Genomic DNA, 13475 nt, shown 5'->3' on the forward strand with positions numbered 1-13475 from the left:
GCCTTCTTTTTCCTTAGTATTCACTGCTTTATCTGCATTATCATAGGTGCTTGTGACCACGGTAATGAAAGCTGTTATTATATGTAGGCCTACTGTTCTTTTTTTCTAAATCATGTTTCAATAATATTTCCATATCTACAAACTGCTGTTTTTCTAATGCCAGACGTTTGACAAAGTCATTTGACCTCTTGCACTCCAATATTTTTCAAAGTTATTGTCATGGTCAGCAACTGAAGCACAGATTTTGAGATGTTCCGAATCCATTTCTTGGTTTGAGTTGCACAATGGGCAATTAGGGGACTGATATATTCCAATTCTATGCAGCTGCTTGGCCAAACAGTCATGGCCTGTTGCCAATCTAAATGGAGCTGTACACGATTTTCGTGATAAATCGGGATTTAACTGTGGATTATAATGCAGAGAGTTCCATTTTCTCCCCTTGAAATTGTGTTATCAAATTTTGTTTATGGAAGTCTAAGTGTGTAGATATAATAAATCTTTCCAAAGAGTAATACGTAGATTTAGTAACAGGTCTTTAAATAGCAGTGCTGCCCTTCTTTGCTAAAGCATCCGCATTCTCGTTTCCCAGGATTCCGCAATGGGATGGTATCCATTGGAATACAATGCTTTTATTGAGTGTTATTAATTGAGAGAGCATTTTAGTTATTTCTGCTCTTTGAGATGAAGGTGTGTGGCTATAGACTATTGATAGAATAGCTGCTTTGGAGTCTCACAATATAACACCATTTTTAAATTTATTGATGAGGCATAGAAGATTCCTGAGAATTTCACTTACTGCAATGATTTCTCCATCAAAACTTGTTGTTCCATATCCAAGAGATCTATAAATTGAGAAGAGACAGCACGTAACACCTGCACCGGCACCTTGTTCCCTGGAGATCAAGGATCCGTCGGTATATAAATGAACCCAGTTTTGTAGAGGGAACCTAATATTAAATTGTCTCTAAAGACAATTGTTTCGTTATTTCTGTGTTTATTTCTGATTTCAGTATTTCTTCTGTTAAATTTAGATTATACTCTTATATTTAATAGAATTAAAGCTTTTGGTTTAATTTGTAAGTTTTCTTTTAAATTCGGGATGTTGATTGATATTGGACATTTAACCACTCCAATATCTACGAACTGTAAATTCGAAACATGATTTCTCTGAACAACCAACAAAAGCAACTTTGTGTATACCATGTTCGGAAAACAAAATCAAAATCTCTTTCTAACGCTGTCACAAATATTTTCACACTAATAAGCCCGAGCGTTACCGAAATCTTAAAGTATTCTTGTGCTCAACTGTCTCATTGAACGTTCGCTGGTATAGTTTTTTGTAGTATCAAGGTTCTACACTTACCTAATTAATCTGAGGGCATAGTGGTATCCATTTACCCACCACTTGTAGACCCTAATGACAGAAAAGCGTCCAGATCTCTTTTGTATGTTTATCTTTTTTGTTGTATCAAGTTTCTATACTTCCCTAATTAATCTGAGGATGTCATAGTGGTATCCATTTATCCATCACTTGTAGACCCTAATGACGGAAAAGTGTCCAGATCTCTTTTGCATGTTTATCTTCGCAGTTTATCACAGTGCCAACATCACCAAAATATACAGCCCTAATTAACAATGTGTTAATGAAATAATTCTCCAAACTTGATCTGTACAAAATGCAGGTAGTGAAAAAAATGGAAGTTTCAGAAATCCCACAGGCTTTTTCTTAATCAATGTTCAAGCTGTAGGTGATCCATCTTTGGCAATAAGAGATACAGTAGCTAGGTGGCTTGATTCTGCACATGATTCATAAATCTTCAACTCTTCAAATCTCAAGAGAAAATTCTAAGTCAAATAGTTTGATACAGATGTTCTATTAAACAATAGCGCATATGCTCTACAAAATTATTTGATTACACCATCAGTAAATCTACAAAATGCAGAAGAACTAGTTTTCAAGAATTATTAGTGATAACATAGGGCCTAAGTAGATCCTATTTCCGACTGAAATATAGAAAATTGCTGGAAGCATGATACTCTCTGTTTACAACTTCTCATAAGAATTGTTCAAAACATCCACCTCCTTGCTGAATACAGCTCTCAATCCGCTGTCTAATTTAGTTTCGAACATGTTCCAAAATTCCTAGGGTAGTGTGTAGCGTCTGACAGCTGCTACAATTCCCTCGCGAAGAGTTGCTCCATCACCCAAAACCGCCAAATATATCAACGACTTTAATTACGCACAAAGAAAGGCCAATTGAATTAAATTCGATGAGTGTGGAGGCCAAGTAATTACTCCATCTCTACCTATCCAGTGATCACGATAACATCAATTAAGATGCTAGCGGGTACAAAGACTAAAATGTGCTAGAGCACCATCATGCATGAAACACTCACTGTCCTCGACGGATTACCAGTGGTATGTCGTCCAAGAAAGCAGGCAATTTGGCGCAGAAGAAATCTCTGTACTTCTGCTTCTGTTTTAGTTGGTGAAATAACTATGTTTAATTCTGGCAAATATCATATTTCTAATTTAAATTTTAAAATGTCTTACATTAGGACAGAAATTTCTCCAAGAAAATATTAGTACATTAGCTTATTTACAACATTAAAAAAATTGTGCGCATGAAATGAATTCGAGTTCATAACATATAATCCGTTAAATATGTGATTCACTCCCGTAAGTGTATTGGTTATACAGTATAACGACGCTGCATCAACTGTGTGGATATCTAATGTGGATGGGATTTTTAGCGACGATGTGAATTCAAGGATTCGCCGTTACATTAAGTGAAATTTGGAGAAAACCTCGGAAAATATCTCAAGTGTTATTCAGAGTACGCAGATTAAAAACCTATGCCCAAATGCAGCTCGGAGGAGTGCCAATCCACAAACCCACGTGGGGGGCATCAATCTCTCTAAATCTATGATAAAAATTATCACCATCAACACCAACACCACCACTATCACTACTATTATTACTGTTATTACTATTATTGTTATCAGCATCATCATTCTTCAAGAATATTGCACCGTGTAGTGGTAAGTTCTGCTAACAAATGTGATCTGGCAACATATTTCAAATGTTTATCATCGTTACAGGTCTATAGTTAAATAAATTATAGATGCAGCTCTAATTTATATTCACTCAATCCTTTATAATGTTGCATCTAATTACCCCGATATACATTCCCGTTGTGAGAAATGATCTATAGTTTTCAGAATTTTCGTGTGCAGTTGAACCTCGTTACAATTATCATTGAGGGGACTAAAAGCTGTGTCGCAAAAAGTCAGTTGTCCTGTAAGAAAAAGTAAAAGAAGACATACATTAAAATATGTAGTAGGCCTATTTTAATTTGTCACATGATGTAGACAGAGTGCAATTTTTAAAAATACCTTACAAAAACTCTCGATTTTTTTATCATTATTCTGGAAAATAAAAATACTGTACTGGATTGTAGAAAATAGTGAAATACGAAATAAAATTATGCAATGTACAGCTGCCAAGGAAAAAAAAAAGACCGCTCTCTAGAATCAAAATTCTCTTCGAGTATCGTCGCTACAATTCGAAGACAGGCGATGTTACATTTTATTGGACCACGTGGCCTGATATCTACAGTTAAAAATGAAGTGTTTTGCATGTTAAGGCTGGTTCACAATAAACCAGAAACGAGAATCGGAAAGAAAACGAAAACGGTAAAATTGTTAAAATGTGTACATTTAAATGTGAGCATTCACAATTAACGAAAAGCTTGCCGGAGCCCAGGATCGGGAACGGAGAGTTGGGCAATTTTCAACTTTGGCGTTCATGTTTCCGATCACAGCCCACTAGATTCATTGTATTGCCATCTAAAAGCTATTTTGTCGTCATATATTTTGTAGCAAGATTACTTTGTTCAGTGCTGTGTATCATGGAGCAAGTTTTATTTGATGAGATTCTAATATTGAGTGTTGAGGAACATCCTCACGTTTACGATAAGCGGCGCGCCTCGTATAAAGATGAGAAAATGAAGAAGAATGCGTGGCTTTCAATAGCTGCGTCTTTGAACACCGATCTAAGTAAATCATATTTTATTACTGTACTGGTTGTATTACACACTACATATTCATGCTTCAATTCAATAACTACTGTTATGTTCATATTTGTTCTATTACAAATGTTTCTTCTCTAATTAGTTTACGTTATGGTAGACTTAAAATAGGTTGTGATAATAAAGATGCATGGGCATATTTATAGTACCGTACCTAATGAAACGTTTCAGTTGAAATTTCGAAGTTGGTTAACCTGTGTTTATGTTGGCTGCCTTGTACTCATGAGAGAACGTCTTTGGTCAATTATACACAGATATCACCAGAATGCGTAATATCGACTTTACATATCGTTATTGACATGTATATCGATATGCATAGTCGTCTACGTTCTCGGTTTATTGTGAATAAAAAATTTTCATATTCACGTCCTCTGCTTCTCGTTTTCATTCTGGTTCTCGTTCCCGGTTTATTGTGAACCAGCCTTTACTCTTGTAGCGTAGCGGTAGCGTTCCGGGCTGGTATTCATGACGACGTGCGTTTGAACACAACCTAGTTTTTTTTTGTTTTTTTAATAGAGAGAAAAATATAATTGCTCTCGTCTCTTTTATGAACATTTTAGTAATTAACATCAGGTTCAGGAATGTATTATGCCACGATATTATCATTTATTATGACATTTTGGCTGCAAATGGAAAGAAATAAAGATTTTATTCTCAACAAAAATATCTTTCGTGGCATATAAAACAAATTTACTGGCGTCTGTCTTAGAAAATTCAAACAATTAAAAGTAAAAAGATAGAAAAAAAGACATGATTCCATATTTAGTCCATCTTCCTCCCATCTCGATCACATCTTGCAATCGAGTGGACATTGAATCGACTACTCTTTTCAAACAGCGATTGTTCTCAGCCACAGCATCCAAATTATCCTGGACGATCTTATAAATCATTAAGACGTCTTTGAGGGGAATTGGGCCAATTTTTCCGCATTATGCTTCTTTACTTGTACCCTAATATTCTCCAAAGGGTTCCAAGTTCGGAGATCGATGAGGCCAGTCTATTAGTCCGATATCCTCTCTCCTCGCAAACCAGTCTCGAATCAATTGATATGTGTGTACTAGATGATTATCCTGCTAAAATAGAATCAGTCGGCCTCGGTGGCGTAGTCGGTATAGCGCGGCCTTCTGTAATCGAGATTGCGGGTTCGATCCTGGCCTAGGTCGATGACATTGTTTTCTGCTATTCTGTTTTGTTCATATTGGAAGTTGTTTTCTCAAATTTAAACTGTTAATTATTTAATTTGATATGTAGTTTATAATACTAATTTAAACTCAATGTTCCGTCACGTTTTAATACGTAGCCCTAATTAGTTTTTATTCTAGTTTTTGTTTTTGCTAAAAAAAAAAGTGGCTACAATGCCACGAAAATCCTCCACTGCATGACAGTATTTTGATTGTAGTCCTGGGAAAAGTCTGCGGCGAAGTGTAACATTTGCAGTCGAGTATATTGTACAGGCGGACGCACTTCAAATTTGTGGAACCACGTAAAAAGGGCACATAAGGACAACACTCAGAACTTAAATATGCAGGATGACAACAATGACATTGGTTTTGGCAGAGCTTCATGGAGCTCGTTTCTTTCTATCTTCCTTTTTACTTAGCTGCAGCGTTTAACTTTTACCTCACATGTTAATTCGTAATTGGATTAGATTATTTATTAGCCCTTAGTATTATAAATTATTTTATCAATTTTATTTCGTCTGCCATATATAACATTGAAACTTAAATACGCCGTTCATATAAAATAACTCCGAAAATAGCTGTAATCACGCACATAAAATTTGCAACCTCCATTTTGCAATGAAGAGAAGCAATTTTTTCTCGTCAATTGGCAAAGTGAAAGCTCTTTACTACAATGCTCTTAAAATACGCTTGGTTCCAAGTATGTTCTTTTTATTTTGTTGGGTTATTTTACGACGCTGTATCAACATCTAGGTTATTTAGCGTCTGAATGGAATGAAGGTGATAATGCCGGTGAAATGAGTCTGGGGTCCAGCACCGAAAGTTACCCAGCATCTGCTCGTATTGGGTTGAGGGAAAACCCCGGAAAAAACCTCAACCAGGTAACTTGCCCCGACCGGGATTCGAACCCGGGCCACCTGGTTTCACAGCCAGACGCGCTGACTGTTACTCCACAGGTGTGGACCCAAGTATGTTCTAAAATCGACTCAATCTATCAAAATTTTTAATCTGCCGCCACAAATTTGTACGCGGATCAATTTAGTGATGACGTAACAGTACCTGCTCCGAACCGAACCGCTCCGCCCCCAGCCCTAAGCTCTTTAGCTACAGTACACTGTTATGTCCAATGTCAGACTCCGTACTAACCCGCCACTGCCTCACGACTCTGTTACTACACAAACCTGGCCTTCTTCCGAGCGATAGCATCAGGGCTTCCAAAATACCGAACTACTACTAATTTTCCAAACATTATTTAATTGTCTTATAGGTCGATTTAGAATTTTTTTGCAGATAATTTGTTACAAATGCGACCTTTCAGTGTACAAAATTTGAAAGTCCTGTCCAACCTTCAAGTATTGAACGTTCCCTTATAATTGTGCTCGATACAACCAAGTTCAATTGTATCTTCTGATACGTACTGTAGTTTGTCAAATTTTTGTGAGTATTCTCATCTGTATTGGTTCAGTCTTCACATGCCTTCGAAGTTTGTTGTTAGTCTAGACCAGAGGTCTCCAAAAAGCGTATCGACATTCGTGCTCTCGATGCTGCCCGCCGAACACAGTGTGCTGTAAAACTAGAGAAGTGAAAGAGACTCGTACCTCAACAGACGGAAGCGATCAGTGGGGGATCGCGGCAACGGTCTGCTTATGTTTACAAATAATAACATCAAAAGAATAAGAAGTATCATACGTTTGTATATTATTTGATATACTATGAAGCTGGAGTCCCTTCTGCTGCTATTGACACAAGCCATTGCAAATTCAATCTCTTCTGTTCCATGGTGCCTTTCAGTGCCTGGAAAAGATCTTCTCCAGTTGTATTTTGTAATTACATCTAGAAGACATTCAGACACAGTAAAATGTTCATTAACTCCTCGGATGAAAATGGCTAGGTGAGCTTTGTCATTTCTATCTGTGCTTTCGTCCTTCGACTTTGTTCTGGACACAGTACTTTAGTAATGTCTTGTATGCACAAATTTACAAATGATCTTCTGTAAAGGGCTTAATTGATTTTCCAATATTCCAAGGTAGAACATAGCTAGCAAGAAGCTTTGTTTGTTTAAGACTGAGAACACATATGATTTGTGTTTGTATTTTCTTGTTTTTTATTTATCAAAATATATGTAGGCCTAAGCATTTCACCTAAAATTAAACAAAAAACTATAAGTATATCATGCGGAACTGAGTGTAAACGTATTGTAATATCCTGATTATTATGTACATATAACCAAATGTTATACAGATACATTAGCCCCAAAATAAATTATTTTCACATGTCAAACATGCCTGTAATTGAATGATTTTCTTTGTGAAGAGTCGAGTATTGTCGTCGCATTTTGAATTTTAACACACCCTTAAGAATTTTCGAACAAATTAAGCATTTCACATTCTCCCCACTAACACAAAAAATTTCTCTTCCTATTCATCCTTGAATGTACTACGTCCATGATTAGAAGACATTGTGAAACGGTGGAACACGCCGACCAACACAGTGATAATGGCAGTCCGCCACTGCTCTTCGTTTGCGCATAAACATTGAGTACAGTACGGGTGGGGATGGGTAAGGCGGAGTGCACTCATTACGTACTGGCTTCGGTTCCGTTCAGGGGCTTACTCGCTAGTACGGTTTTGCAGACGTCTGGTCTAGTTGGGAAAGCTAGAGTGTTAAACACATTATAACTTGTCTTATTCCTGAAGAAAGAATACGCTAAGACTAATGCATAACTAAGTTAACTGATTGTGATGATATTTATGCTTGCAGCTTGTTGGAAAAATGGCCAAACACGTACGTCTACACCAAAGCCATGGCCGAACACTTGCTGTGGGAGCAAGGCGTTGGAATGCCCATTGGAGTTTTTAGGCCTGCCATAGGTATATATGCACACAATCTTAAGCTGTAGAAATCCTGCAAGGTGCTGCCAACACATTTAATACCGATTATACCAAATTGTCCTACTACTCCATAATATAAAAATTATTTGTAACAAAAATGGAAGAAGGGAAATACTTATGAATAATCGTCTCAGACTTCTATGCAATTAAGGCCACTTTTCATGTGATATGTGCAAACCGAACATTCTTCAGACTTTTCTATTTCCCCCCCTTCCCTTTGTCTCCTCATACGGTCCATACGTCTCAATGTTATGTATCATCCGGTATTTTCTTCTACCTAGGACTTTTCTCTTGTTCACCATTTCTTCCCGTGCATCATTCAATAGGTTAGTTTCTTCCTTAGAAATCTTTCAACATTCGGAAAAAAGAATACCGCTGCTTACGACCGGTCATAACAAATGCCTGCAAGCAGATTACAGCAATGGGCGACAAATTATCTGTCTCAAAACCACACGAAGTAACAAGTGTTGCATATCACTGATCAATTAGCTGGAAAGTATAAACAAATTGTTCGCTAAAATTGAAGATTCAGGCAGTCTGTATCCGGTTCTCGATATGGAACAGTCATAGTGAATACTGTCCCTTCGCAAGTTCGCGAAGTGTGTACGTGCTTGTTTCAAAACCCGAGTATCGTGATTTTTAAAAAGTAATAGGCATACAGATCTGAATATTAGACTAATATGAATAAAAGACAAGGGACTTTGCTCAATTTTTGTATATAGAAATTTCGTACTGAAGGTGTTTGTGACGCAACAACCAGTGGTGCACCCACCCAGTGTCGGATTTAGGTCTAGCCAACCTAGACAGTTGCCTAGGGCCGCAATTTCCAGGGGGACGGCAAATTTTTTCTCTTTCTCTTTCTATTTCCTTTTTTTTTTTTTTTTAATTTTCTTCACAGTGAAAAATTATTTTTTGTTTTTAAAACACTTGTTGGTAATTTTTTTCTGAAGTTTCTTCTTGTACACCTTGTGCAAGTCGGAATTCGCATTGTCGAGGTCGCGGCGAGAGTGAAAGGAAAGTGTGCAGCTGCATAATTATAATACTGTAATACCGGTATCACATTATTATACTATGACACTGCTTAAATTTAACGGCTTCCATAAACAAGAATGCATTGTTGAAAATCATATTGGATGTGTGTGTATGTATGTATGTATGTATGTATGTATGTATGTATGTATGTATGTATGTATGTATGTATGTATGTATGTATGTATGTATTTACACTTAGCTGTAAAAATAATGAGCCGCTGACAATTTCTAAGTTCCAGAGACATAACATTGCGCATGCTCGTCTCGTCAAAGCCGTAGTTCACCAGGTAACACATAATTAAACCATTTAAATTTGCTGTATTTTGTTTAAGAGTCTAAAATATGTTATAAAATCAAATGGCAGGTTGATTCTAGATACATCAGTACCCTTGAAGAGTGAAATATTAATAAAATTGATAAATACAAAATCAACCGGAGCGAATATGAACAGGAAAACCACGCAGGCCTACTATGCCGAACCGATATTAACTGTCACAGTAGCGTAAATCGTTACGGCATTGGTCTATTGAACAAGTTCACAGTAGTAGCTCAAGGTTCGAATCTCCCCCAATCTTCTTTTCTTAAGTACAAAATTGCCATCATATGTGTCTCGCAAAGCCATAATTATGTGGCGATATCTCTTAGAATATGCCCAAACTCTAATAAATAATAAACCTCCCTCTCTCTTTCAAGTAATACTGCTATCTGTTAATACAACGTTCTGTCTCGTCATTACGCTTGAAGATGACACAGAAACAATAACTCCTTGCCCTGGTTCGCATAGGTTATTCTGCGTATGCTACTCTGACAGGACTTCGATTGGAGAAATGTCATTTTCTCCGACGAGGTAATTGTCTCCAATAGCAACAATAGTACTGCCCTAGTTTATTGTATGAATGGCCACCGATACGATGAATGCTTCGTGAGACGAATTATTAACAAGTCGGGTTGCGTGAGGGTCGCGTGTTGGGGGTGGATGTCATACGATGGGGCAGGACTTCTGGAACGCATCCACGGGAGGTTTATGCCAGAAGTCTACGAACACATTTTGGCAAATGTAATGATCCCTTCCGCCCGAAAACGATATCCAGAAGGAACACTTTTCTTCCAGCAGGATAATCATCCGATACACACCGCCAACCGGATTCAAAGATGGTTTACGAGGAGGCGTGATGTCGACCCAGTCTATTGGGCTCCAAATTCACCAGATATGTATCCGATTCAAAATTTGTGGGCTGCAGTCAAAAGGATTCTACGCTCTAAGTGGGCAGAGCAACCACCAGTTCGGACACCTGAGGAATTGTGGGACAGAATTCTAGATGCGTGGGAGGAGATAGCCAAGAATTTAGACCTGTTCCATAATCTTGTGGACTCTATGCCGCGCAGAACGAGGGCAGTTGTTGACGCAGGTGGTTTGTGGACGAGATACTAGTCCCCATCACAGGCCGTTTTTTTTAATATATTAACAAATAGTTTGTTTTCGTTAATTTAAGTATTTATTTGTGTTTTATATGGGTCCGTTTTTTTTTTGGATGTGAACCAAGTATTCTTGTTTATACAGGCCAGGTCTCGCCTATTAATAGCCCACAGGTGATGGGCAATAATATTTGTAAAAGGCGGGCGTAACGAAGTTTGTGAACAAATGCCATTTCACATTTAAACTAATAAATTAAGTAAAAATTAAAATGAAAAATAATTTTAACGTACCGTGAGACGAACTCACAACCTCTTGGATGTCAGACTTCTTACCACTGGGCCACACACTGCTCGCAAGGTTCACTACATTATAGACGGATGACTTTCAATGAAGAGACACCACAGCAATGCCTTGCACTGGGTTACGTTTACACGAGTGAACCGCACGATAGAACTTAGCATTTCTATCGACCAAGAGTCGGCCCATTCTTTTTGCCGCCAAGTGTGTGTATGTATGTATGTATGTATGTATGTATGTATGTATGTATGTATGTATGTATGTATGTATGTATGTATGTATGTATGTATGTATGTATGTATGTATGTATCTATGTACGTATGTATGTATACTTTACGACGCTTTATCAACAACTTAGTATATTTAGCGTCTGAATGACATTAAGGTGACTATTTCGTTTATATGACTTCATTCCATTTTTGACCAATGAAGTGTAATGAAATTTTGAATTCTAACCAATCACAGTCACACTTTGCGATAATTTTTGCAGCTAGATTTATCGCTATCAATTTATCGCATGGTCGTCCTTTTGTTGAGTCGTTTTCGCCAACTGTTTCCCCGTGAATTGATGATCATGAATACATTAAAATGCAGCTACACGTTTAAACTTCTCTTTCAACTTTAAAGCAATGAATGCAAGATTGATATTTAATATTAATTAATCGCAGTAAAGACGACCTTCAAAACGGCGCACCATGTAGACACAAAATCTTCATGCATCTTAATTGAACGTATCTTTTAAACTTGATTCTTTCAATATTCTTCCCAGATTGCACGCATACGCGATTGGAATATTGAACTGTGTAGATGCAGCTTTAGTTCCGTTACACACTACAGCGAGAATGCGTTTGTCGAGCTGTAAAAATGCTTTCGTGTAGCACTGATTGCAATCAGTGCTACACGACAGTGCTACACGAAATAAGACACAGCTGATATTGGTCCTGCTCCCACAGGTAACATAACCTATAAGTAGCCTATAAAATTTGTATTTTGTGAATGAAATGAAACAATTAATAGAAAGTCATATGTTCAAATTTATGTAACATCATCGCATATCAAACCCAATTACCTTGCATAGTAATAATAAGGTCTTTTCATCAAACTGCCTTCCGTATGGCGTAATAAAATTCGTGTTTTAATTAGGCCTATCTATACAGAGATGGCTTCACTGTGTAGCAACATGTCTCGCTGTGAATAATTAAGCATTGGTATATAGCTGTCCCCACTGTTACTGTTAAATTAAATTATGATTTCAGCAGATAATGAAAATATATTTCTGTTATAATAATAAGAGAAAAGTGCAGTACATGTAATTAACATTGTTAAACCTGTATTTCTCTCCTCACATTACTGAATAATAACATCGAATTTCTTTATTGCAGTAATCGATATTCATCTACGAGTATTTCAACTTCACAATGCTTGAATAGGTTAATTTTTCGTTAATAAACAATTATTAACATTTTGTGATCGAATTTTTGGGATATATTATTTACATTTTTATTTTATTCACGAAACAGCCCTAATAAATGCTACTCGAGGTCTGAGATTTCCCAGATAAATCCACTCGCTTCGCTCCTGGATTTATCGGCAAATCTCAGACCTCTCGTGACATTACTACAGATAATGCCGGTGAAATGAGTTCGGGCTCCAGCACCGAAGAACTAAAGGAACCTCACTTCATCTCCGTGTTAATTGACTCATCCATCCATTTGGATAACAAATTAGTGCCTCTGGTAGTGAAATATTATCCAGAAAAATCTGTGAATGTGGAAGTGTTACATTAGTCAATTTACATAGTGAATCGTCAGAACTTCAATTTTTTTATGTGTATGAATTGTTACAGAAGTCAGACCTCCTTGAAAAGGTTATTGTTATATCAGCAAGTAACACAAATATGAACTTTGGTGGAAAGAAGGGAAAGGGAAAGAATAATCTGTATTTTAAAATGCAGGAAAGAACTGTAAATAATTTGATTGGTATTGGTTGTCCTGCACATGTGATACATAATGCTGTACAGACTGCTGCGGACTGCTTACTTATTGATCATCCATCAGTAATTAACAAGATTTACCAGCAGTTTCATATTTATTGTGTATGAGTTGAAGAACAAATCATTTTGTGAATTTACCGATACGGAGTATAAAATAGCAGCAAGACAAGATGGTTGTCTTTCTTGCCTGCAGTCCAGAGAGTTGTTGATATGTTCCATCCACTGAAGTCTTATTTCTTTTCCATTGACAAGTGCCCTATCAGTCTTAAACATTTCTTTCAAAATCCTCTTTCTATAACCCTCTTACATATCCTTTCCAGCCAGCTGAAAACCTTTGCTGATACAATCAAATCTGTTGAAAAACAAGATATAACAATAATTGACGTAAAGGATGAACTAAACAAATTGTTGGAAAAGTTAAACTGCAGAAAGACAGAGAAGTTTGTTACCACTACTGTGAAAAATCAATTGCAGGAAGTAGAAAATGATGGATACATAACATTAAAAAAATTTCAGAACTATGCAGTAGAGTTCTATGACACCTGCATTGAATATATTCAGGAGTGATGTACA

At 36.9% G+C, this 13475-nt stretch overlaps 2 protein-coding genes across 2 annotated transcripts in view; one reads left to right on the forward strand and one right to left on the reverse strand.

Moving 5' to 3' along the window:
* Window positions 1-13475, reverse strand: part of LOC138706260 (fatty acyl-CoA reductase wat-like) — a 235414-nt gene that overhangs the window by 127089 nt on the left and 94850 nt on the right. The window lies entirely within an intron of this gene.
* The window catches only part of LOC138706262 (putative fatty acyl-CoA reductase CG5065), a 94224-nt gene that overhangs the window by 39288 nt on the left and 41461 nt on the right, over window positions 1-13475 (forward strand). The window contains exon 5 of the mRNA XM_069835342.1: window positions 8033-8142. Coding sequence (XP_069691443.1) covers window positions 8033-8142 — 110 coding nt within the window. The remainder of the gene's footprint in view (window positions 1-8032; window positions 8143-13475) is intronic.

The sequence above is a fragment of the Periplaneta americana genome, chromosome 9, assembly GCF_040183065.1.
Source record: "Periplaneta americana isolate PAMFEO1 chromosome 9, P.americana_PAMFEO1_priV1, whole genome shotgun sequence".
In the NCBI taxonomy this organism is placed as follows: Eukaryota; Metazoa; Arthropoda; class Insecta; order Blattodea; family Blattidae; genus Periplaneta; species Periplaneta americana.